The sequence below is a fragment of the Artemia sp. Qi Xiang Cuo genome, chromosome 3 (assembly GCF_049724085.1).
Source record: "Artemia sp. Qi Xiang Cuo chromosome 3, ASM4972408v1, whole genome shotgun sequence".
NCBI lineage: Eukaryota > Metazoa > Arthropoda > Branchiopoda > Anostraca > Artemiidae > Artemia > Artemia sp. Qi Xiang Cuo.
This window is the reverse complement of record NC_142796.1, coordinates 35,632,764-35,658,683: the sequence shown is the minus strand read 5'-3', so window position 1 is coordinate 35,658,683 and position 25,920 is coordinate 35,632,764. Positions and strand designations below refer to the sequence as shown.

Here is a 25,920-nt window from a genome sequence, read left to right as displayed (position 1 = left end):
AACTTTCTTTGGAGGACCATATTGTCCAAATTATCCAAATTGTCCAAAAGATTTTATCTAAAACTGGTGGGAATAGACCTTAAATTTATCCAAACCTAAATTTATCCAAGAGACTGTCGGATCTTAACTAGATTTTTTTTTCGGGGGGGGGGGGGGAATCTTAATCAATCTTATCAAAAAAAGTGAGAGTAACTGCCTACGTTTAGCTTTTTAGGCGCCCTGTTTGATACTATATCTACGGAGCGGGAGGTGTCCTTAATTTGTTGCCATCAGAGTACTTGTCTAAGGGGCGTATTGTTTTTTTTTGGCATTTGGACATAATTTTTCCTGCAAGGGGAGAGAGGTAAGGGAAGGAATTTCTAAATGAACTAAACAGAAACACAGTGGTTTTCTATTAAACTGGAAGTTATTGAGAGATTATGGAAATATCCAACCCACTTTTTCTAACAATTCAAACAGAATCTTGATTAGAAAAGACAATTATACTAAGTAATTATTTTAAAGTTCCTTGTCTCTTTATCGGCAGCTATAATTGAACAAATTAAACGGTACAACGAGAAAGTTTCTTCCCACCCTTGGTACCGTTTGCTAAGGCAGTAAATCGCTGTCCATTTAATTTTATTTGCACATCTCTTGTCATATTTAGTCTTTTTACCATCTCTTGTCATATTTAGACTAGTTGATTGAGTCCATTGATTTTGAATTGAAGTTATCAAGTATTTTGCTGTAGGTTAGGTTAGTTGAATTGAAGTTATCAATCATATTGCTTATGTTTCTTCAGTACTTGGGAGTTTAAAAAGTAAAATTTTTTACGTACCTGCAGTGCAGTGTATAATTGAGTTTTTGTTTCTCGTCTTTGTAATTTGTTCGATTATGTGCAATGTGTTGTAATTTGTTTTTTTTTTCTTTTTTAGTGATACTCCGTCTTTTGTACCTTTTTTTGAAGGGGAAATAAATAAATAAAAAATAAATAAATAATAAACGTTCTTTTACCGAACATTGTGATGAGTGGACAGGAAAGGCTGTAAAATATAATAACGGAGAACTTCATCATAATCCATGCATATTGAGTTCCATATCCAAATTCAAATAAACTCATCTTTCGTATAGTTGCATGCTCAGCTTTAGACCTAAAAAAAAAAAAAAAAAAAAAAAAACGATAAATTTTGTAGGTTATAAACACATAGTTATATACTCACAAGAATAAGTGAAAATAAAAAATACATTGTTGAATAGAGTAATTCAACAATTTTTGCAACCAAAATAATTTATTCTGTTGCAACACCCCTAACATACTTAAAAATTGTTCGAAGTTAAATAGATAAATATTTTATTCTTTTCTTTTTTAACTGAGATGCAAGTTCATATTTTTTTCTTGCCGTTTCAATTGATTTTATCAAGATCCTGGGAAGCAAAGTGATGTACTACTTCTAGAACTGCATTGTGTTATATAACGACCATAAAGCTTTCATTTTTTTTTTTTTTTTTTTTTTTTTTTTTTTAATTGTGATAAGCAGTTTGTAGCTCCGCAATGACGTCAAAAGAAAATACACTATTTTTCGGCACGGGGATCGTACAGCTCAGAAGAATATTTCCTCTAAAGTTGGTAAAATTTTTAGTAGTTCAAAAGTCTAAAAAAGTATAAACGATTTTTTTTCTCTAGCCAATAAATAGTACAAAAAATAAGAAGAAAAAAAAACTGTCCGAAAGTAAAAAAAAGCCGAAAAAAAACCCGAAAGTAAACTGCATTTGAAAATTCTGCATTCCTTTTACACTTTCAGGAAATATTTCTAGAAAGGTTAATTTAGAAATCCAAAGTTCCTAACTTTGTTTTTGAAGATAAAATTTTATTGATAAATCTACCGGAAGGGTATCAAATCTTGACCAAGCTTAAAAGGAGGTGAAAGCATTGCCGTACTTTTGACTTTTTTGTAACAAAACAGCATTTAATCTCATCTAGGAAAATTGATGAGAGGGAAGGGTCCATTCATGTCCACAGGACATCTACCGTGGGAGTTGTCCGATCTTAACCGAACCTAGAGGAAATGAGAACTGATGTTCTGGTTAGGCTTATCAGGGATTAGAAACCGACAGAACCCTCTTAATAAGATTAGAAGAGAAGGGAGGGGGAAGGGGGGGGTAAATTATATCACCAGAACATTAAACAGTAGAGGTTTCAGGATCTCAAACAAACTTCTTGGGAATTAAAATTTCAATCAAAACCTTTGAAAAGCAAATAGATTTCATCAAATTGTTGCTATCACGCCTTAGAGGGAGTAAAAACTGATGTTCTACTTTCACCCGCCCCCCCCCCAAGAAAAAAATTCAATGGTTTCAGAGTTATGTCTCTTTGGCTCTATACCCATTCTGGGTATAGAAGTTGGATGGGGGCCCATACAGCTTCTGATGAGAGGGGGGAATGGATTCCAAACATTTTGTTATCCTTACATCTATTATAATGGTTATTCGGTTCTTAGCTAAATGTAATGGAAAGTACAGGATAAGCGTATTTCGTCGCTGCGGAAGTTTATACCCAATCTGAGCTATTCGGAGGAGGTGGTTCCTAAATGTTTGTCATCAGAAGACATTAATTCGATGTTGTTATCAGATCTTACCGAAACATGGTAGAAAGAAAGAGACAATATCCCAGTGATACTTCATAGGGATGAAGAAACAATCCTACGTTTATTTGATGGGATTATCAGAAATCAGCCAAGATTGGTTGGAGTTTGAAATGAAACAACTGTCGTAGTTGCGCCTTCTTGGAGTCCATATTCGTTTCACCTCTTTATTTAGGGGAAGCCCCTAAATTACTGCCATCATGACATCCGCCAGTACGGGTGGTGGCAGTAAGATTGAGTGCCTACCTCTCACCTGGTTCTACATGTTGGCATTTTGTACCTAATTAAGCCTATATTGGAGATCGTGTCCCTAAAAACTTGTCGTCATTGGAGGTCAGGAGCCGATCTGAATTTTTTTGTGAAGGAGGGGAAGGAAAAATCCCCCTAAATTTTGTTATTAGGATATCAAGAAGAATGAGTAATCTGATCTTAACCTAACCTGTCCAGAATTGTAATTAGCTGGCCTTGTTTTTACTGTTAAATTCTGGGGTCGAGTCGATTTCCGCGGTGGAGGAGGAATAGGAGTCCCTAAAATCCTTTTTTATTAGGACTTCTACTAGAACAAAACAAAAGCAGATGGGAAGTCTTAGCCACGCTCATAATTGTGCATTTATATGGTATTTAAGGCAAAAAGGAAGACAAACCTTTGAGGCAAAAGGGAAGACAAAGGTATCTTCTGAATCAGGATATTTACTAGGCGAACTGACAGAATTCATTAAAAGAAAATTTCTTATCGATCGCTAAATTTATGGTCTCGAGTATCTACGCACGATTATAATGACCTCTGCGAGGTCATCTCGTCCACAAAAAAGTACCGGTTGGATCTCAGTCAATCGGGTACGGATTAACAAGATTCAAGATTCAGTTACGGCTGACACCGCAACTAAATTAGGCTACCTTTTACAACATATATATATATATATATATATATATATATATATATATATATATATATATATATATATATATATACACTAAGTACGATTAAAAACACTAGTAAAAAAAAGGAACGAATGAATTGCTGAAACGATTTGTCCTGCAGCGTACTGATTCCAGCTTATTCACGTGGCGTGTGTGTTCTGTTGACTGGTGGCGGGGGGTAGTAGGAATCGGTGTTTATCACTCGAAAGAACGGAGTGCCCAAATTTGCAAATCAGTTGATACCTTCGTTCTTTAAGTGTTGGGATTTGTAGAGCCGTGAGGACTGAATCATAAGTAACATATTTGATTTTTAGGGCCCGTTTTTGCACTGTCTCAAGTTCATCATTAAGGAGGTCGAAGTTATGCACTTGAAGCCCCCAAAATGGGCATGCGTATTCAAGCAGAGGGCGTACGTAACACGTGAACGCGAGCAGCAATTGCTTTATAGAAAACCCCAATCGACGCAGTGACGTTAAGGATCGCAACACGTAAGTGCCCTCTATTACAAGATTCGTGACGTAAGACCCAAACGAACAATCGTCACTGAATGTCACGCCAAGGACAACTGCAGTCGACGTGGTAGGGTACCAGGGGTCAGGGCAAGCAGCATCTCTTTTTAGAGGATAACAGCAGATACTTTGTCTGTGCCTAGCTAATGTATGAATCAATCCTAAAGACACTGTGACTTTTGTTGCTACGCAATAGGACACACTGGCATAGCAGCACTTCAGGGGCCTTGGCACGGGAAGTCTAGTTTGTCTCTTCTATTAATATGTCTACATCAGGCAATTAGTCTTGGTCAATACCATTACAAACAGCAAAATACCCGGTTCTTTAAAAGGCCCATCCCTTACCTGAATTTTTTTCTTTTATTTAATATGTTATGATCCTTTAGCTGATCTCTGGCCGGGACACAAAGAGAATTCCTACGTGCGATTTAAATAATGATGGTGAAAGTGCTCAGCCCAGTGCCTCTTTTTTCTTCATTACATTACATAATTCTGATCAGTTTTCAGTCAATGAAGACCATCAATGGCACCTTTTGTAATTCCCCTTTAAGTACTAAAAATATACCCAAGTAAAATCCATGAGGCCGAGTCTTTTTGTGACTCTTTCCTCTCCCACCCCAACAGAGACAAATATCAAGCTCTAAAACAAAGATGGAAGAGAGAAAACCGTTAACAATCAAATCTAAACTTACTTTGAAAATGCTAGACATCCAAAATAATAAATTAGTTCGGAAATCCTGATCAAGTCCATCGCCGTACCAACAAAGGCCGATGTCACAATGTAGTTTACAAAGAAAGCGCCATTATCAGGCAAGAACACACAATCCCATCGGGTTGTTCCATTCACGCTGAACGTCCATTGCAGAAAAGCATCAATACTAAAAGATATATATTGATATACTGATTTACATTTTAAAAAGCCAAACAATACAACAGAAACGAAAGAACTCTGTTGATTCATAGATCAATACACACATGAGAGAGGAGAAAAATAGTTATCATTAAATGCAGGACGTCAGTTTCAGAGGGGACGGGGAATTTTTTCTTCCCCTTTCCCGGCAAATAAGTATCTGCGAATAAGAAAATTTCATTCATCTGTTATAAGTAATTTAAATTTAAAAGCTCACAATAGGATTTGACATTTTTTACCAATCTCCTGAATAGTGGAAAACACAAACTATCCAGTGCTTCATTTACAAACTTAATGACACATTTAACACCACAAACGCAATCCCTGTCTGATGTTTACAAATTTAGTGACATAATAATACCATTCAGTGCCAAATTGATCAATTTCATAATATCATAAGCGCATTCTGGGAATACCTAGTTGAAAAAGAACTGGACACTGAAGAGAATAATATCTTTTCAGTAAAGCCACCCATTTCATACCTTTATGCCCAAACAGTTGTTAAGCATAGGGAGATTTGTTTTGATTTCCCTCGCAGATTCCTGCAAAGCTCTTGTTTTAGGAGTAATCCGCACTAAATCACAGAAAATAAAGACAATTTGTTCCAAAAGGAAATTAATGCGAACGGCAAAAGTCTAAGATAAAGCTACTGCATAAATCAATATGTTCATTTTTGAATAAGAATTAAGACTCCCTCCCCAACTCGCTTGTTTGAAAAAAACAGAACAGCTCTTCCAACATTTGTGATCTCCCGAGGTTCCGAGCAGGGGAATATGCAGTAAGAGTCAAAGCAGCCTTAACGCACAAGACAAGAAAACTTGTAGAGGATTTGGGATATTTCAAGCAAAAGAAAACAAAACTGACGGCCATTTCTGAAACTGTTTCACAAATATCTAAGTCAACCTATTCAGTTGTCTTTTAAGCAGCCTCTGAAATATTTTAGCGATCCATGGCCTAGAAGAAACTATCTTCGAAGGTATGGTGGGAGTTCCTGTTCTCAAATTGTAAACTTGAAACTCTTCAATATTGAGTTGGATCCCAGTGATCCCAGGGGATATACTTAGTGATCCCAGGTAGCGGTATTCCTCGCTTACGTCTTAAATACAACAATAACTTCAGAAGTTTTAAAACTAAGAGGATCTGAGAAAAACACGCTCCTACAAGCTTACGCTTGAGAGTAGAGCGAACAACTGAATGTCATAACATTACCAATTACTTGTGGCTCCGAAAAAAAAAAAAAATCTACTTGACCAGTATCATGAAATACCAGATTAAGTCTTTCAACTGTAAGGAACACCACCATGTGATCATTACATGAAAAATCCTCTAATATATTCCGGCGAGGAATAAATTATGCCTGTAAAATATACCTATTGTTATGGTGCCACCAAGTTTGTCAATCTCTGTAAGACAATCGTTGGTACAGCAGAAAATGCAAAATCCTTAGAAAATTATCACTTGTAAGAATAGACATTTCAACTTTAAGTTGTTATAAAACTTAACGGTTCAGTAGTAAAGATACTCCATCTAATTGAGATTTTGTTATGTTGTAATTGTATGTTGTAACTGGAACGTCAAATTTTTTCCAAGAATCTCTCCTTTTCCTAAAAAAACTCGAAATATTTGTCCCTGAGATCCCTCTTCAGCAGGTAGGAGGAGGTCAGCCCTCCGGAAATATGGGCATTTACATTGGTTGTGGCCATTTTCTCCAAATTGCAACTTTGAGCCTATCTCTTAACAGAGTGACTGTTTTCTTGCAATCAGAATGCTGATGTTGTAATGTTTTCGTTGCCAATTACATGCAATTACTAGTATCACAAATTATAGGACAAATTTAGAATATATCTAATGATCAGAAGGTCACTTAGCGTCAACGCTATTGGCGATGAAATTATTCAACGAACCAATCCAAGACATGTAATTCTCGTACACGCACTTGGCAATTTTGGTACTTAGTGATCGTACATGCCGTAAATGAGATTCTTTTTCAACTTTTTTTTTTATGTTTCTTTTCGTAAATGAGCTTTTACAAATTTGTTTAATTCTAAGCATAATCTTCTAACGTCTGCTGAACTGCTCACCAGTGAGTCTTTTTGACTAGTTAATAGTATGTAAGTAAGTTTTATTGCCCTAAAAACCCTAGGGCTATGGCAATACAAAACAAAAAGAAAATTCTCTGTTAAATAGCTGCCATTACATAAACATAACATAACCATCACATAGCACAAAGAGAAACACAAATCACAAAACAAAGAAAAATACAAATTACAAAAATCTAGTTCTATGCTCCACTGCCAACCTGAGAGATCGTCCTAAATTTTTGATACTTGCAAAAAATCATCTCTCATTAAATTCACCAGTCATCTCTTATAAAACTCAATTCTACACACTCATACATCACATGACCCCCAATCTCATGCATACTTCAACAAATCGGGCAAAAGTAAAGACCATCTTGCCCTCCGCTTCTCCCTAAATACTTTCTTCTTACCCCACGTGGCAAACTATTTCCCCTCAATTCAATTATGTACCTTAATTCCTCTTTTTTTCAAATTCACCTTAAACAAAACCCCTTCACCCCATATCTCCTCCACCGACATGTAAAGGCACAGGGAATCAGATAGGTTTCTTTCATTCTGCCAAATCTGTATCTCTTGATCACGTAGAATATTACCTTTCATCTTTGCAACCTCTTTATCTACCCCTAATCCATTAATCCACAATTCTTCTACTCCGTCATCTTGTAAAATCCTCCTTATCTTGTACGGCCATGAACTGGGAGATTCATCTGAAAGAGCCTCTAAATAAGCAGATTTAAGTAACCACACACGTGGCATCTTCACTATACGCTTCCGAAAAATAACCATAATCACCAGCCTACAACTTCTTAGCGAAAGAATCCCTAGATTTCCTTGAACTACTAAACTATTCATATTTCTATTAACACCTAGCCATCTTCTATACTATCCCAGTTGTATCCTTTCGAAATCGTCACTTTTCTGGAATCCCCAAACTTCTGACCCATAATACATCATCGATTTAACCTTATTCCTAAAAATCTCTTTCTATATTCTAATATCTCTTATATCCCTTATCTGGCTCCTTAAAATAAATTCGAGCACATTCTACCCATTTCCTCACTACCTCCTATAAGCCACTAAGTCCTATGCTTAATTATATTGATATTTAAATAGGCGATTAAATCAAGTAAAAATGTAAATGACTCAGATGCGATAATATCGTTGGTTTTTTTTTTAATCCAACCCACTTGCTTTAATGATACGCAAGTGCTTGGTGCTTTTTACCTAAGTATTCCTCTATCTATTACTTCTCGGTTTCTAATTCCTTCCTATTGCCTAAAACTATCCCGATAACTGGTAATGAGAATCAGATACGTTCTTGATTCCTTAGTATCCAAAATCAGAATCTCATTCTATTTCTTCTTGCAAAACCTGGATATGTTCCACGACGAGAAACAGGTGCTGATAAAAATCTATTGCGCAACAATTAGCAATGCTATGCGTTGCGCCGATCCTGCTGCTGTGCAAACGCAGTAAAAAAGTTCTGGTTTCATATTTCAAAGGTAGTTGTTCAATTATGAACTGCGGCAGTCACGTCAAACTTCTGCTTTCATTTATATAGTAAATATGGGTGCCAAGACCCAGTGTAGTTTATGGAATATAAAACCAAGACTGAGTACAAAACAAAAGTCGTCAGGAATATATCAAAAGCACAAAGCAAACGTCACTGCTGAGGTCATTGAAGATCTTGAAAAAAGGCTCCAATGAAATATGGCCACTTGATAAAAAAGTATAAATCAAACAAGTCCTCCGATAATGTTTATATCGTCGGATGAAGATTAACGAGATTATTTTAAGCAGATGTTTTCGACTTACACCTGGAATTTCAAAGCCATTATGTCTTGAAAATATTGAACTGGATTCCAGATTTATTGTACAAGCGGTTATTATAGATTGTAAAATTGAAAAAGCTCTTGGTATAGATGAGGTCTGTTGGTACATGCAAATCGTCTTCTTATTCCCCATTTAGAGCTCTTCTTTTTACAAGCCATTTTGAAAACCGAATCAGTTTCCGAAGTCTGTGTAATTAATCTATATGCAGTGTTGAAGACAGGTGAAAAATAGTCGAAAGTGTAGTCTATACATGCCCAAGACAGTCATCCGTTATGTATAAATACTGACCAGGACAAATCTACCTTTTTCATTGCACAAAAAAAGAGAAGATAGCGAGAAAAATTGCGAAGACAGTGAATAACACAGTGAATGTAACCTAAGCAGGTGTTTTTGCTATATGTTTTTAAGTGTTTAAAATACTTAAAACCAAGTTAAAAACACGTGTTATATGTAAAAGAAAAAACATAATCCGCTTTTGAAAGGGCAATCGACACTGCAGAATTGACAAGTATTTGGGTGATGCAAAGCCCTGAATAACCCTCTCTCTTTTAACAATCTTGTCTACAAAGCTTTAAAATTTGACCTTGTTTACCATGGTCCTGATTATCTTTGTTGAATTACGCAAATAACATACTGAATTTAAGTAGGTCTGTATCACCTAGTGAAGATGCATTTTCTTTCATGTTGGTAGTTTTTCTCTTTCCTTTAATGTTGCTAAAAGAGATATTTTGTTTTTCATTGTCATAGAGGTGGAGTCAAAAATATACAACGTTTGAAAGGGCACTCCCTTGCCATCATAGAGCTCAGGCGAGAAGCACGTCTTGGCGGGGACATGGCTACATACAGACTGCTAAAAAAAGAGCGCAATTCCATGTTGCATAAAGACCGCAAGGCTTTTATTGACAGCAAGGTATCCGAACTGCAAGAGGCCGCCAAGAACAAGGACAGTGGAGCCACCTACAAGATTCTTCAGGTCAGCACACTCAAACTACGCCATACCTTCGAAGCGCTAGCGGTGAGAATATCTACGACCAATCACAATGCCTCCGCCAATAGGAGGACCACTTTGAGAAACTGCTCAACTTAGATCCACCAGACCAGACGGACCATGAGCTAGCAGCTGCTGCGGCTAATACCATACCTGCTCCTGATGGTCCTGAATTTACAGCGGAGGAGATAAAAGCTGCCACCCGCAAGCTAAAGAATAACAAAGCGCCCGGAATATGTGGCCTAACATCGGAGTTCCTTAAAAATGGGGGTCCAGCCATGATCCTCTGGCTACAAATGCTGTTTAACCTTGTGTGGCACTCTGAAAAAATCCCCTCAGACTGGAAGAAGGGCCTACTTGTGCCAATCTACAAGAGGAAGGGGAGCAAAGCAGAATGTATCAATTATCGTGGCATAACTTTACTCTCAGTTCCTGGAAAGCTCTCCGCTATGCTGCTTCTCAAACGGGCAATAAGATACCTCCATGCCCTGCGTCACCCCCAGCAAGCTGGCTTCATGCCAGGCAGGTCCACCACCGAGCAAATCCATACGATTAGACAGCTAGTAGAGAAAACTCTTGAATATAAGAGGAAGGAGTACATTGCCTTTGTCGATTTTCGATCTGCCTTCGATACTGTCGATAGGCATTCACTATGGCTAATCCTCCAGTCTGCTGGCATACCCACGAAAATCGTCCGTCTCCCCAAAGAGCTGTATAATAACACTGAAAGTGCGGTGATCGTAAATGGACGGCCTTCTGGATATTTCAAAATTAAAAATGGTGTCCGGCAAGGATGTGCCGCTGCACCTGAGCTTTTTAACTGTGTAATAGACCACATCCTGAATAAAATACAGCAGGTGCAGCTGTTTGGCATAGGCTTTGCTGGAAGAGTTCTTTCAGACGTCGACTTTGCCGACGACGTGGTGCTAATATGCGAAAACATTAGTGACCTCAAAACTAATCTGGAAACACTGGCCTCTGCCGCTGAAAAATTCGGTCTGAAAATAAATTTGTCGAAGACCAAGATAATGCCCGTTGAGAAAACGCCGTCCAACCCCCTGTCATCTCTGGAGATTTGTGGCCAGACTGTAGAGGTAGTCAAGCAGTTTACCTACCTTGGTTCAATTGTCTGCTCAAACGGAAGCCTAGATGCCGAAATATAAGCAAGAGCGGCAAAAGCAAACTCTGTCTTCGGTCGCCTTCTAAAAACAGTCTTCCATAAACCCCAGATCAGCCATCTCACCAAAGCACGAATATATTCTGCTTCGGTTGCCAGCGTTATGCTCTATTCTGCCGAGACTTGGTCGCTGACTCAGACACAGACGCTGAAGGTAGATGCCATCCAGACGAAACACCTCCGAAAAATCGAACGCTCCCGATAGCCCGACAGGGTACGAAATTCGGAAATCCCCAGGTCCTTCAAACTCCCACCCCTGTCCGAGCAGCTTGAGTCTCGCTTGCTGCGTTGGTATGGTCATCTGCTCCGACTTCCTGCCCAAACATCCGCTGGGCTCATCTTCGATTTCAACCCAGCTGCAAACGACTGGAGCCGTCCTAGGGGAAGACCATGCACCAGATGGGCGGACGTCATCCGTGATCGGCTCGCCTCCATAAACATTAACCCAGCTGAAGCGACAACCCTCGCCCTGAACCGACCACTCTGGAGAAGACTGACGGCGCTGACGACTGGTTCCCTCTATGCTGGCGACGCTGCCGAGCAAGAGCTTTAAGTAAGTAAGTAATCGACATTGCGCAATTCAAAGGCATTTGATGGTATAAAGCCTTGCCCCACCCTCTCTTTTCAGTACTAACGTCTATGACGCTTAAAAAATCAAGCTTGTTTACCATGGACCTGACTATCTTTGTTGAATTACGCAAATAACATACTAAATTTAAGTAGGCCTATATGACCTAGTAAAGATGTTTTTTTTTCTTTCCTTTTCTGCTGCTAAAGAAGATATTTTGTTGTTCATTGTCATAGGGTGATGTCAAAAATATACGACGGTGCAAACATAATTTGGAAATCTCTTCAACTATACAATGTATCACCAATGGCCAAGTTCTTTTAGGTTTTCAAGATTCGACGATCTTTCACTTCCTTATACTTCAAGCTCTAGAGTTGCATTGGGGTTAGTAGGTGATTTTAATTTTTCAGAGATTTTTTTTTGCACCAAAGCTTCGTCAGGAAAGCTTCAGGATTCCACAGTAGCACATTCAACTTTGGTGCCAACAATTTCCACTTCTGATTCCAGACGAGTCTCTAACTGCTGTTTCGATATCTTCACAAATCTGAGCTCGACCTTCCAAGGCCCTAACCCTCCACATATTTTGGAAGTGAACCTCCGCTCTTTTTGTTTTCTTCACTTCTCTTCTCTTCGTGTCACCTGGAAAGTACCACCCGCTGAGATCTGCACGCCCGGAGTCACACCACTGACCTTGTCTATTCTCCACGTTCACATTCTCTCGCCGTTTTGGAATGTTTTTACAAAAACTGCAGAAATTTTATTAGGTCAATATTTTGCTTTGTTACGACGAGTTTCTGCTATACCTTCCATTGTAGAGTGAGAACACGTGTCTTATTTATTATTATGGAATTACATTGCAGAATTAGTCAAATTAGCCTTTAAACGATTCAGATACAATTTATATAATTTTCTAAAGTAAGTGAGATGATTAATAGAGTCAGATTTTTAGACTTACAATTTGTTTTAATTTATTTAATTTATTTAGCCTAGACCTAGTTTATGACTAGAATCAAATTCCAATTTGGCCGCTGTATTTTAGAACTGGGCAACAACAAAAAATACCATAACAATTTCGTCGCTGAAAAATTCGGCAAAATTGGGCTTAAAATAAATAAAAGCATACTGTTTATTTACTGGTAAAATTGACCCACTGTATTTTTATTAGACATATTTTCAGGGAAGTTTTATTTTTGAATTTCTATCATCAAAGATTCCTAAGAATTTTTCTTCCAAGCATATAGAATTGAAACAGCAACACCGCCGTGTTCTTTCCACTTGGCAGAATAGGCCCGTTCTTTTGCACTAAGATCTTACATCTAAGATCTCACATCTTTCTGCAAAGATTTCCGTTCTTTTAACTCATGTTTGTTCTAAGATCTTACAGCTCACTGATGTTAGTAAAAAATTTAAAAGACACCATTATTCTGCCACATAGAACATTGATGAGTGAACATTGATGATATGCTCATCATTGTTCTTAGACCGCTGATCAAAGCAGAGTGATGAAAGACATATGCATAAAAATAACATAAGATGTAAGATGTGCTAAGATTTCACTTATAAGCGTTCTTTGTCAAAAGATGTAAGATCTTAGAACATAGATGAGTAAAAGAAGGGCCCTAATTTATGTTTTTGTCAGAGCTCGAATTAAATTCAATTTTCCATTTTAAAATATGCACTAAAAATACTTTCCTCTCTACCCTTAGACCTAGTGTAAATATACAATTTCTAAACCTGTTTAAATGAATATTAATAATCTTTTACGACAGAATGTATGTTTTTGTTTACTCTTTTCTTATTTTAACACGTTGCGGTAAATATACAATTTTGAAACCTGTTTATATAGATATTAGTAAACTTTTACAATGGACAGTGAGGTAGGATTTACTCCTTTCTTATTTTTATGCTAAAATACTGACATTGATTGACATTACTAACTTACTAATTAACATTACTAACTTACTAAACTGAAATTACTAGCCCATAATCTACTTTTCTTCATGGAGGTTCTTTGGGCACATGTGGAGAGAAGGTGGGGGCTCATCTATTTCCTTGAGTATATTATCTTATATTATTAATATATGTTTTAAATGCTAAAAAAGAACCAACAAAATCTGGCTATGACTTTGAATAATTACAATTAAGACTACGATTGTTGGCAAGATGAAACAACTACAAATGTATATGCAAATAAGCTGCAAATATACAAGTGTTTATATCACCGTTAGGATCCCTAAATAGAATATAAATAGCTCCCTAAATATTTGACAACTGGCTAAATATTTTTCTGGCTAAATTTTCACAATTTCTGAGTTTTTGTTCAAAATGCCAAGGTATATATCAACGATTGCATTCAAAGCATATTTTAAAAGAGCATTATCTCACAAATATGGTCGGTTTGATTATGCACTTGAATTTAGCTATGAATAGAAACAAAACTGAATAAAATAATTTTACCTCACTAGCCCAAGAGAGGGGAGCAACAACACCATAAAAAGCAGGAAAATGAATGTTTTCACCATCACGGACATGTTGGCATCTGAACGGGTCCAGTGAGACAAAAATCGATCCGATAATGATATAAGAACAGGCAGTAAGGCAGCTGTGCTCAACAGAAGAATAGTGGCAAGAAACTCCGAGAAAAGCGGATTTATCTTTCCCAGTTCTTGTTTGAGAGGAAGAAGAACAAAATCCAGATTGTTAATGACGACAGATGGTGTTGAGAAGAAGATCAAAAATAACAGCAAAATAATATGAATGATTACCCAACGAAGAAGCCAAAATTTTCCGTTTGTTCGAAGATGCTCCCTAAAAGACAAGTTTATAAGTAATAATTTAAGATATAAATTTTGTAAGAAGAACAATTGTAGTAAAAAAAAAAACAATAAAAGTAAAAACAAAAATGCTATTAATGATAATTACTAATGACTAAAATAATAACAATTAAAAAATAAAGTAAAAATAATAAGATGTCTTAAGACCCAAATAAAAAATGCGACGACACACTGAGCCGATCGAACTGCTGTACTTAGTCTAGAAGGGAGGATTTCCAATAGACGTGGACATTTGCAAAAAGGCAGCCTTTGGCTTTGTCGAGGAAGCTAAATGAGGCGGCGACGCGACGTTACTTGAGTGACAAGCCCTTGATAACCAGTATGTAATGCCCTGTTTGTTTAACCATGAATTGTAGCACAACATCCGGATTTGCTAGTTTTATTTACTTTCGAAATAAAAGTCGAGTCTAACTGATAGCATTCCAGTCGTAAGCTAATGAAAAATTTCCAGGGTGAAGGGGGTGACTCGGAAATTTCAAAGAGGAACTTCTATAACATGCTACTGTAGAGAAACAATTTGCTGGAAAAAAAAAATCTGTTTTCTGTTACCTTCAGTGACATATAACGTTATTCGTAACCTGTAAAGCACTACTTCAGAGAAGCCAAGAGCTTGAAAACAAAAAATTTGAAAAAACTTTGGGAAAGAGTGCTTAAAAAGTTTTCCGTGACCTATAAAGTGATCCTTGATCTTGAAAAAAAGAGTTTGCTGGAAAATTTTGTTTCGTCACCTGCAGTAACCTATAACATCATCCGTGAACAATAGCGTGTTACTGCAGACAAGCAGAATTTGCTTGGAAAAATTCCGCGACTGGAAAACGTCTGGCTCAGGGAACAGGACTTGTCAAGCAAAGTTTAAAAGAAAGAATCCAAGATCGAAAAAAAAACAAACTAAAATAAGTTGACTGTTTAGTAATTCTTACTCTGTTGGATACTGGAAATCTTGCATATTAAAAAGCTAAAACGAAATCAATTTAATTAATTAATTAAAAGTTAATACAAATTAATAGTAGACAAAGAATCTGAAAATGAGAGGTCAGTTTTTACTAAAATTTTAAGTAAAAAATGAATTTAAATAATTTTAATTTAAAAACAGTAATAATTAACAAATATGACATTTATTAATGAAAGGGAATCCAAAAAAGGAAAAAACTGTTTCTTTTATTGACGCTGCAACAAGCTTTTCAATTTAATGAAGGTACGCCCTTACAAGATTGCCAAGCACCAAGGAAAAAAGAGAACACTATATTGTAGACTCTTCGAATATACAAATAAACACATGTTTATGCCCGAGTTTGTCACAATAAGTTATTCACAGGTCTTATATATCAGCGTGGTTTTTATATATCATTGTGGGTTTTTGTCCATATCTATATGTAAACGCACCAAAAAAAGCTTTACAAAGTTTCGAAAAGTTGCACTGAGCAAAAATATACCAATTTATTGGCGTAATTTTTACGAAAAGTAAGTGATAAATACCAGTAAATGTCTGCTGCAGGAGGCGCAAATTTGACTTTCCAATCCTTAGGATTCAGTGCGGTGGATAGCTCTGATCTTCCTGGGTTTTTGGTGATGGATATCCCGTTTCCCCTTCGTCGCAAAGTATGATCTTTCAACACCTTTTGAGCATCCTCTGGAGTCTGAAACGTAACGAAAAAAATTCCCAAGGGGTTATCACGAGCTTTCCTTTTTGCCCAGTGAAGCTTTCGTGAGAGAGAGCCTTCCTCATTCTGGTAGTGGCTGCGGGCATCGACCTGCAGAACATAGTCTATGATTTAAACTGCATATTAATTTTAAAAACCCCTCCTTGGATGACTAAATATATCGGAAAAAAATCAAAAGTCCTGCTTATTTAAAAAAAAGAAAAATAACTTCTAGCAAAAAACCTTTATACAAAACATAGTTGATGCACTCAACCTTAAGGAAAAATTATTTTTATTATAGAAAAAATCCCCCTTACGCGCCTGGGTGCAAAAAAAATATCTTTTTATGCTTCTTTGCAATATCCTTTTCTTATCCCTCTTTGTAATATGAACAAAAATACTAAGAAGAAGTTTCATTATATTTCTATGGAACCGCCATTAAATGAAAATAATTTTATAATAAAAATATTCCTCAATTTGATTGCAATTACAAGCGCCGCCCTTATATCAGATGTGTGTGCTTTCTACTGAATATCCAGTTTAGATCCTTAAAGGCCTAAATCAATACACAGCTTTATAAAACAAAGAAGGTTCATGACAAGGGAAGGAAAAAAACATTGAAACCCCACTGAATTTCCGTTGCAAAAAAAGAAAAGAATTGACAGAAACAAAAATCCCAGTGAGATTGCGATTTTGACAGCCATAGCTGGGAAGTAATATTGACAATAATCCCAGATTGATATCCACAATATGCAGTAGTCTTGAGTGAACCATCATCTCATATTCATATCAAATGTTCAGTGACCGTTCGAAAAAAGTTATTTAAGTTTTTTAATTTTCTTTTGTCCATCGACAAAAAAAAAAAAAAAAAAAAAAAAAAAAAAAAAAAAAAAATTTGACATTAGATTCGGTGGATTTAAATAACTAAACTAGGATCACACGATGAATATATAAAGAAAGAGAGAAAGAAACGGACAAACAAACAGAAAAAAAGAAAGAAATGAAGAGAACGAGAGAGATAAAGAGAATGATTTTCATAAAGTTGATGAAAGCACGTAGTCTACTGTCAGATGCCAAGAGTTTCTTTTAATTTAATACCTTTCCCAAAATGTGAGCCCCTTTCTCCAGATTAAACCGTTAATGTTTTCAAATGGCCTATATCGCAGACGGAGAGCAGCATTTTAAAGAGATAAAGCATGAAGAAAAAACCCAATTAGTCACTCTTAGCTTAGCTGAACTTTCATAAACTTAAAATGCTACATATGTTTGTTAAGTTAAATAGATCTATTGGTCACTTACTACAGACTGAAATCTAGTCTGCCACATTTACTGAAAATGTCTAAGTGAGTTATTCTCGAAGTTATAATGAATTATAAAGTGATGATAAAGCTAAGCGATTATGAGAGTTTTGGTCTCAAAATTAGTTCCAAACAGTCATGATGAACGATATCGTTATACAATAATGTATATAAGACAAAAATAGCTACTATACTGTAATAGTATAATTGTAAAGATACAATATAGACAACTATAAAGATTATACCAAACTGCACTAAAAAAAAGATTAACGGTGAAGTTTTTCCAAGTCCGGCTAATATTTTTACAGTCAAGTAAACCATTTTTATAGGGTGTGAAATTACAAAAAAAGACAAAAATGCTCATTTTGCTTTGTTTTTGGTTATAACAATTACATTTTCAAAAATTTTAACCTTTATAGTTTTCATGTTGATGTATTTCCAAGCATTAACGTGTTACTAACGAATCAAAGCGGGGAGAGATGCCTAGAATTTTTCAATTTTTTTATATTACCGTCTCACAGCAGTCACAGCAGTCTAGATGAGAGCAGAGAAAGCCACACTTCCAGGGCCGCATCTTCATTGGTTTATTATTCCTATTATACTTGTTTACATAGGTCAAGGCCTCTGATACAGCTTTCCTAAAAGAGAGAGAGCTAGTCAACTAAGTTCAAGATAATTTCTTTGGTTAAGAACAATAACTACACTGCACTGCCATTTCGGGGGGAAGAAAGAAAAGATAAAATTTATTATTTATTAATTAATGAGCTCTATATTCTTTATTAGATACGATCTCTACTGTTAATTATCCTATAAATAATATCTATTTTATAAATGTTTCCTTAAATCATTTGTTTTGAAATAAACTTTCTAATCAGTGTTTATATTCTCTCTGAGAATGAGTAAAAAAAAAACTCTCCGAGTAACTGAGAATGAGCAAAAAAAACAACAACTTTCTAAGTAACTGAAAATGAGTAAACTTTCTAATCATTGTTTATATTTTCTCTGAGAATGAGTGAACAGCTTATATTGCCTGGAAACTTTGGGCTTATATTGCCTGGAAATATACATTATAAACCTCTGCTCCCGCATATATGCGTTACCCCACACTAGAAATGGAAAATACCCCTCCTCCAAGATTGGTTCAAAGGCCTTCTTGCATTCAAAATAACAAAAACTGTGTTAGGTTAGGTTAAGAGAAGATCAGTTAGATCAGTTAGCTTTTTGTTTGCGACGTTTTCTAAATTTAGTTTTAATGATTAATTTAATAGGATGCACAGTTGATAGATTAAAATGGTATCAAATCATTAAACTTAGTGTTTTATTTTGAAAGATGTGTGTTAAGGAAGAAGTTGAGTGTTAAGTTAGTGGCAGCAGGGTACATGATGTTGTAGTTGTGTTTTGTTTTTTAAACCCTTTCTGAGGTTAATGTTAATTTTTTTTCTTTTTATGGATTTGTTTGGTTATCCCTCCTTCATATCATGCTGTGGCATTTGGAGGGATGTGTTTTTGTTAATAATTGATATTAAATTAAACAAACTAAAATAAATACATGCATTTGATGAATAAAAGTATCTGAACGAGAATTTATGGAATTTGTCCTGGTATCAAACAGCTCGTGGTAACGAACTGTAAAGTAAGGAGCGACGCGGCTCAATGGTAACCGAAACTCTAAAAAACGGAATTTTGATACCAATGGATACATCAAAAGAATCAAATTTTAATTCTGATTTCAAATATATAAGTTTTATCAAGTTTAATTTTACCTAACAAAAGTTACGCGCCAGAGAAAATTTGGCTGATTTTCGAAAAAAGGGGGAAAGATCCCCTAAAAGTTATAGAACCTTAATGAAAATCACACCATCATATTCAGCGTATCAGAGAACCCTACTGTAGAGGTTTCAAGCTCCTATCTACAAAAATGTGGAATTTTGCATTTTTTGCCAGAAGAAAGATCACGGATGCGTGTTTATTTGTTTTCACGCTCATTTTTTTCCCAGTCACCCAATCAAAATTTTGAGATAGCCATTTTGTTCAGCATGGTCGAAAATGTTATAACTATGTCTTTTAGGATGACTTAATCCCTCGAAGCCCCCAGGAGGAGGGCTAAAAGTTATGAACTTTACCCAATGTTAACATATAGTTTTGTTTATTGGGACCCGGCTCATTGGTGTCCCAATGAGCCAAATGTGTCCCAACCCTACTGTAGAGGTTTCAAGCTCCTATCTACAAAAATGTGGAATTTTGCATTTTTTGCCAGAAGAAAGATCACGGGAGCGTGTTCATTTTTATTTTTTTTTCCTAGGGGTGATCGTATCGACCCAGTGGTCCTAGAATATCGTGGGAGGGCTCATTGGAATGGAAATTAAAAGTTCTAGTGCCCTTTTTAAGTGACAAAAAAAATGGAGGGCAACTAGGCCTCCTCCCACGCTCAGTTTTTTCCCAAAGTCACCTGATCAAAATTTTGAGATAGCCATTTCGTTCAGCATAATCAAAAATATTATAACTATGTATTTTAGGATGACTTAATCCCCCAAAGGTCCCTGTAGAAGGGCTGAAAGCTATGAACTTTACGCAACGCTAACATAGAGAATTGGTTATTGAGACGTATACATTACAGACGTTTTCAGGGGAGATTATTACGGGTAGTGAGGGGGGGGGGGGTTCGGGCAGGGTCTTACACAGGGGGGGGGGCCTCCAGGCCCGGGCCCCCCGAAATCTCACGATTTTTTTCATTTTCCCATAATTTTCTGATTTTTCTCACAGAATAATGGGTTTGAAGGATTTGGCCCCTCCCGAAACAAATTGCCCCCCCCCCCCGAAACAAAATACGGCGTACGTGTCTGGGGTGGGGGGTTATGTAGGAGGATCCTTCCAAGAAGGAAGTTTTCATGGGGGAAGGGAAATTGCTATGAAGGGGACACCGGACTTCCCAGCATTATTTAAAAAAGATCAGAAATTAAATATAAAAAAAACAAGTTTTTCAACTGCAACAGCAGCAACATCAAAACTTTAAACGAACAGAAAATATTACATATATGATTGGGTTCACTCCCTAGTCAATACCTCACTCTTTAAGCCAGAGATTTTTTAGTACTTTCATAAGAGCAATTTATTCTAATTAACGGTCTTTGTGATTAAGCGGTAATTTTTAAAGAATTTGAACAAAATTCGAACTTTCCCTTAAAGAGCAAGGTATTGACTAGGTGGCGAACCCCCTAAAATACGTATTAAAAATATACGAATATAGAAGTTCGTTATGTAAGTTAATTCGTAAGTTACGTTTATTTATTACTAATAAAAACGTTCGTAAATAAAATGAAACAAGTTTCGAGAAAGCCATTTAACCAAATAAAAGTAAATTAATATGAAAATGTTGTTTTAATTATTCATGTACTGTGAGCAAATATCAAAACCTGCATTTATTCAAAAACGTTCAAAAATTAAATAAAAAAAACAAGTTTTTTTAACTGAAAGTAAGGAGCGACATTAAAAATTAAAACGAACATAAATTATTCTGTTTATGAAAGAGTCTGTCCCCTCTAAAACACCTTGATATTTACGCTAAAGTTTGACTTTCTCACAACTCTATTTTTTTTTAAACAATAGAAAACTTTAGCGTAAGGAGCGAGGCATTGAGGAGGGGATAACCTCTTTCATATACGGAATAATTTCTGTTCGTTTTAAGTTTTAATGTCTCCCCTTACTTTCAGTTAAAAAAAACTTGTTTTTTTTATTTTTATAGGTAGCCCTCACTGATCTTGAACCAAGAGTGGGAGAAACTGAGAAAAACAGACGGCTAGAAAAGAACTTTATCTCTTAGAAAAGAGCAATCTACCATCCCATTCTAGCCTTACCCAGTAAAAAATAAAAAATCTACCATCCCATCTAGCGTTCCAAGTAAAATCATAAAGCTAATTGTCCCCTATCTTTAAACGATAAATAATTGTATATATATATATATATATATATATATATATATATATATATATATATATATATATATATATATATATATATATATATGCATGTATTTTTTCTCGAAAACGACTTGATATTTTTTTGTGAAAACTAGCACATCAACAATTTCTAGCCTGAAAAATATTCTAGATAGGTCACGACTTTGGGATAATCCGTTTTTTCCCAGGCATGATCGCATCGAACCTATGGTCCTATAAGATGACGTCGCTATATAATGCGACATTCACAGTAAAAATCGTAATTAGATTTTTACGGGGTTTTTATAACAATGGCTAATTTGCATAGAACAGGATAACTTAGGAGAAGTACAAAATATTGTTTTTCAGTCTATCGTTTTAAATTAAGCTTGAACGTCAATCAACTAATAAAAGACAATTTCTTAATTCAGTTAAAATTGCTTATTTGCCTCCCCATGACTTAAAACGAAAGATTAACGCGACAAGAGCGACATCAATTCCTACTTCGACCACCATTTGCGACGATCGTACATAAATTATAAGAGTGAACTTTCGATTTTCTTGGCGTCGACTTCCGTACACCTGTCTTAAATCATAGAATGTTGTACACAGCATTTTCCTGTGTTAAACGACAAAATAGCTTGAAAATTCTGCTACCCCCTAAATTGAACGTCGGACGTATAATGTTGTGTGGAAGGATCCCCGCAAAACTTTTTTATAACTCCTTTTTATGACAGCCACTGAACGCTCCCCACGAAACTTTCATTAACTAGTGACCGCAACGATGGTTACCTCAACGGCACGAAAATTTTGTAACTCAAAAACCCTGTAAAGAATGAGCCACTGTTATTAATGGGAATTTTGCATGATGTCACAACATAATGTGAACCAGTACCAGGGACCGAGAAAAGCTTCATATTCATTTCTTGTTACAGGGGTCAGCCGCAACAAGATGCACAAGAAAAGTGACTTTAGTGCCTTTCAGAAAAAGGGACTATTCAGAGGCATTCAGAACAGAGGCACAGGGACTGCACAGGGACTACACAGGTCTTAGTCACTACTTTTTTCTTATATTTTACCTCCAGAAGTGTCCTCCAGTTTGGCTGGCTGTGGATGAGGAGGGTAAAATCCTAATATTTCATTCATTTGTTTTTTTCTTCTTACCATTAGAAGCAAATAAGAAGCAAAGAGGAAAGTAACCAAAATAACAATGTTGCACCAATGCAGAACAAACTGATACATCATGGTTACTTAATAGAGGATAAATCCCAGCCCATAATAACCGAGAGTGAAAATATACTTAACCAAACTCTTTTTTTCCGAGTAAAATCCAATATTGTTCAGAATAGAATCCGATTCAAGAGTGGTAACTGATATCCACATTCAACAAAACAGTGCTTAGAAATTACGAAAATAAGCTTTCAGGATTTTCCGAAAAGAGCCTGAAATCCCACGAAAATGGATCCGATTCAAAAATAATACAACTGATCATCCATGATTAAAAACCTGGAAATCAGGATTTGTAGCCCCCCCCCCCCGCCACCTCAAAAGTCACCTTTGAAATAAGTTAAACAAATTATGTTTGTCCATAAGACTCTTTCTTAAAAGCCAGTTTTTCAATTTTCAGAAACTGAACACTGACGGATCTGGAGGGAAAAATTAAGGGAGGGGGGGGGATTGGAAAAAATTAAAAATTTTCAACGAGGTGGTGTATCTTTCGTCCATTTTACAATTGAAGATTCGGGGATGAACAAAAGGTTTAAAAACATATTTTTATATTGTACACGCGAAGTGTATATTTCACTATATTCACTTCTTCGATGCACATTTCAGAAAAGCAAAGACTCTAAGCTCCATTAAAAAAATGAAAATTTAATTATGCCACGAAGAGGCAAACTTTCTGTGCTTATCAAAAGAGGGTTGTCATTTTCTTCTCTTTACTCTCTTTTTGGGTGGTCTAGACTTACAGAATTCTTTCGAAATTTGGTGGAGAGCCCTTGCCCTCCTTCTAATCGAGGACTTTAGGCTCCGGGCGGCTTAATTGGGGCGAGAGAAGACAAACTTGCAACTAGTTTGGACACGTATAATTTTATCCTATAGTTTTAATATGTGATCTTAGGACCCGTAAAAGTTTATTAACTTGACTTGGCGATAATTTTACATCGACTTCACTTCATTGAATATGTTAAATACAATAGAGGAAAAACAAATGGGACTTATGATTTGGCAAAGTGGGGACATATGAACAAAAATGATGATAGTGCATGAATGAGAATCTATAAGTTGAGACTTAACTATAAGGGTTTGTTGTGATTGATTTGAAGGGTGCAAGGCCTAACAGGAAGAGGATCCGCCCCATCCCCCGGATCCGCCAGTCCAACTGATACAGTTTAAGGGCACGATCAAAAGCCTGTGATGAAAAATGAATGCACAAATTATGCAAAATTAATCTATAAACATTTATAGATGTTGCTTAGGAATTTCAATTTTCATACTCCTGTGTCATTACCATTACTAATTTCAAACAGGTAACAGCCTGTTGTCGGATATGTTTTTAAGTTACCTAGAAAGAGCCTGAACAAGGTAGCTGAAATAATTAATATATACAAGCCTGCCTCGCACCAGTACCAGGAGACCGAACCAAGGTCGGTCTCCGGGTACTATAAATTTAAACATATAATATTAATAGCAGAATTTGTCGGGCGACAACCGTGCAAAAAACACATACTCTGTTGTGAGGACAAAAACTACAAATTGCATGATATGAAATTCTTGCTTTGCGTCAAGTAGCCTTTGTATAATCATTTGATTCTAAGAAAATTAGTGATGGGCTGGAAGTTACGAACAATTACTAATTACACTCAGTAAGATTATTTGAATTTATTTTGTTTTTGTCGCCTTTTTTTCTCTTTCTTTTTACATTAGGTCCCTAGTGCACCAGCGTTGTAAAGCCGGCTGAAGGCAGAGAATGAAACCCTCGATACCTGCAATACGCAAACCATTGTCTGCATGCGATTTTTTTTTGCACATTAGGTCAAAGACAAAATACACACTTTTGTCAAAAGGGAACATAAACATGTACTTTTACTTCGCTTGACTTTTATAGTTGTGACCTTTACTTTAGAATTTTTGTTAAAGTTCAAATTCTGACAAATTTAAACCACAAAAGCTTAAGCTCTTTTTAGTTCTATGCGGTAACACAGATTCTCCTCCAGCTCCAATACAGGCCCCCATTTTTTGGACTTTCTTTATATCGATATTTTATTAGCTTTACGTAAAATTCAAATTTGCTTTCAAATGAACCAAGACACAGGGTCGGCTGATCTACTGGATATTTATTTATCTGGTTCCAAGGACAAAACTACTGGCTGTTACAGGCGAAATGAGGGCTGTTAAATTCAAAAGCTAGGTAGGTTACTTTCAATTCTACTTACCTAACTATCACACTTTTATTAAAGACATAGAAAGTAGATAGGCTACAGCAAAATAATAAATATTTGGGATTGAAGAAAACCATATATTCAAAATAGCCCAAATGTCAGAGGAAACCAAATCCTTTATACTGGTTCATAATAAACCCCTGCGAAATTACCGATTAGGAACCCTTTAGGACTAGTGAGATATCCTATGGACGGATACTAAAGAAATGAAAATGAGTCGTTAAGACGGTTCTATTTTGCTTAAATTTATATAGATGACATTTCCAATACCGACCATATGGAAAATACGCCCAGAGATTGCTTAAAATAGCTTTAGTTGGTGTCTAGTAGCACAAAATTTATTTTGCGTTACAACATTGTGTTTTCCGTTAAGTTAAATATCGCGTTACAAAATGGATCTAGTAACGCAAAACTTATTTTACGCTAGAATAATGCGTTAATTTGAGAAAATTGTAATTTTACAAATTTAGGCTGTTAAAAATATTTTCCAGAAAACTTATTTTGCGCTATAACTTATTGTGCGCTATAGTGGGAAGAAAACTTATTTTGAGCTATAACTACCGTTAATTTAAGAACATTGTAATTTTACAAAGTTAGGCTGCTAAAAATATATTCCAGAAAAACGTCCTTGTATTAAAAAGTATTATTTGGATTCATTCCACGCTACGTAGGGACTTAAGTACAGGGGTACAAAGGGAATGAACGCCTATGAAAGTTTTGTAAATCATATTTCAAAAGCTAATTTAAACATATCAGTGACCGCAGACAACATTGCAGACACAGGTAATGTGGCTTCAAGCGCTAGGCTGTTATAATATTATGGAAACAGTTTTTTTTTTATCCTCTTAATAGTTTTATATTAAGATTTCACAGACAGCCCTGTAGGCTTCAATCATAAAATATGTATACATGGAAGAAAAAACTTTACAGGGGCAATAACAAATTAGCAATCAGAAAATTAGTTTTTTTTCGTCTTATGGCGTCGGAACCAATCACTGACCATCTGAGGCATCACCTATAATATGTGCAGTATGGCCACAGAAACTGGCAATATATTAGTCGCCCGAACGGTTTTCTTAGAAGAAAAAGCGGAAACGTTAGCGTAAATTATGGCACATTTCAGACTTGAGAACACAAACACAAAAAGAATAGCACAAAAGAAACG

General features: G+C 36.0%; 1 protein-coding gene across 4 annotated transcripts in view; it reads right to left on the bottom strand.

The window, feature by feature from the left end:
• LOC148954041 (mechanosensitive cation channel TMEM63A-like) overlaps positions 1-25,920 on the bottom strand; it is a 65,162-nt gene that overhangs the window by 7,771 nt on the left and 31,471 nt on the right. For all 4 annotated transcript variants that reach the window (XM_089085759.1, XM_089085757.1, XM_089085756.1 and 1 more), the window contains exons 8-12: positions 17,892-18,018; positions 15,919-16,193; positions 14,066-14,416; positions 4,744-4,929; positions 994-1,130 (exon numbers count right to left, since the gene is read on the bottom strand). In XM_089085759.1, the coding sequence (XP_088941885.1) occupies positions 994-1,130; positions 4,744-4,929; positions 14,066-14,416; positions 15,919-16,193; positions 17,892-18,018 (1,076 nt within the window). The remainder of the gene's footprint in view (positions 1-993; positions 1,131-4,743; positions 4,930-14,065; positions 14,417-15,918; positions 16,194-17,891; positions 18,019-25,920) is intronic.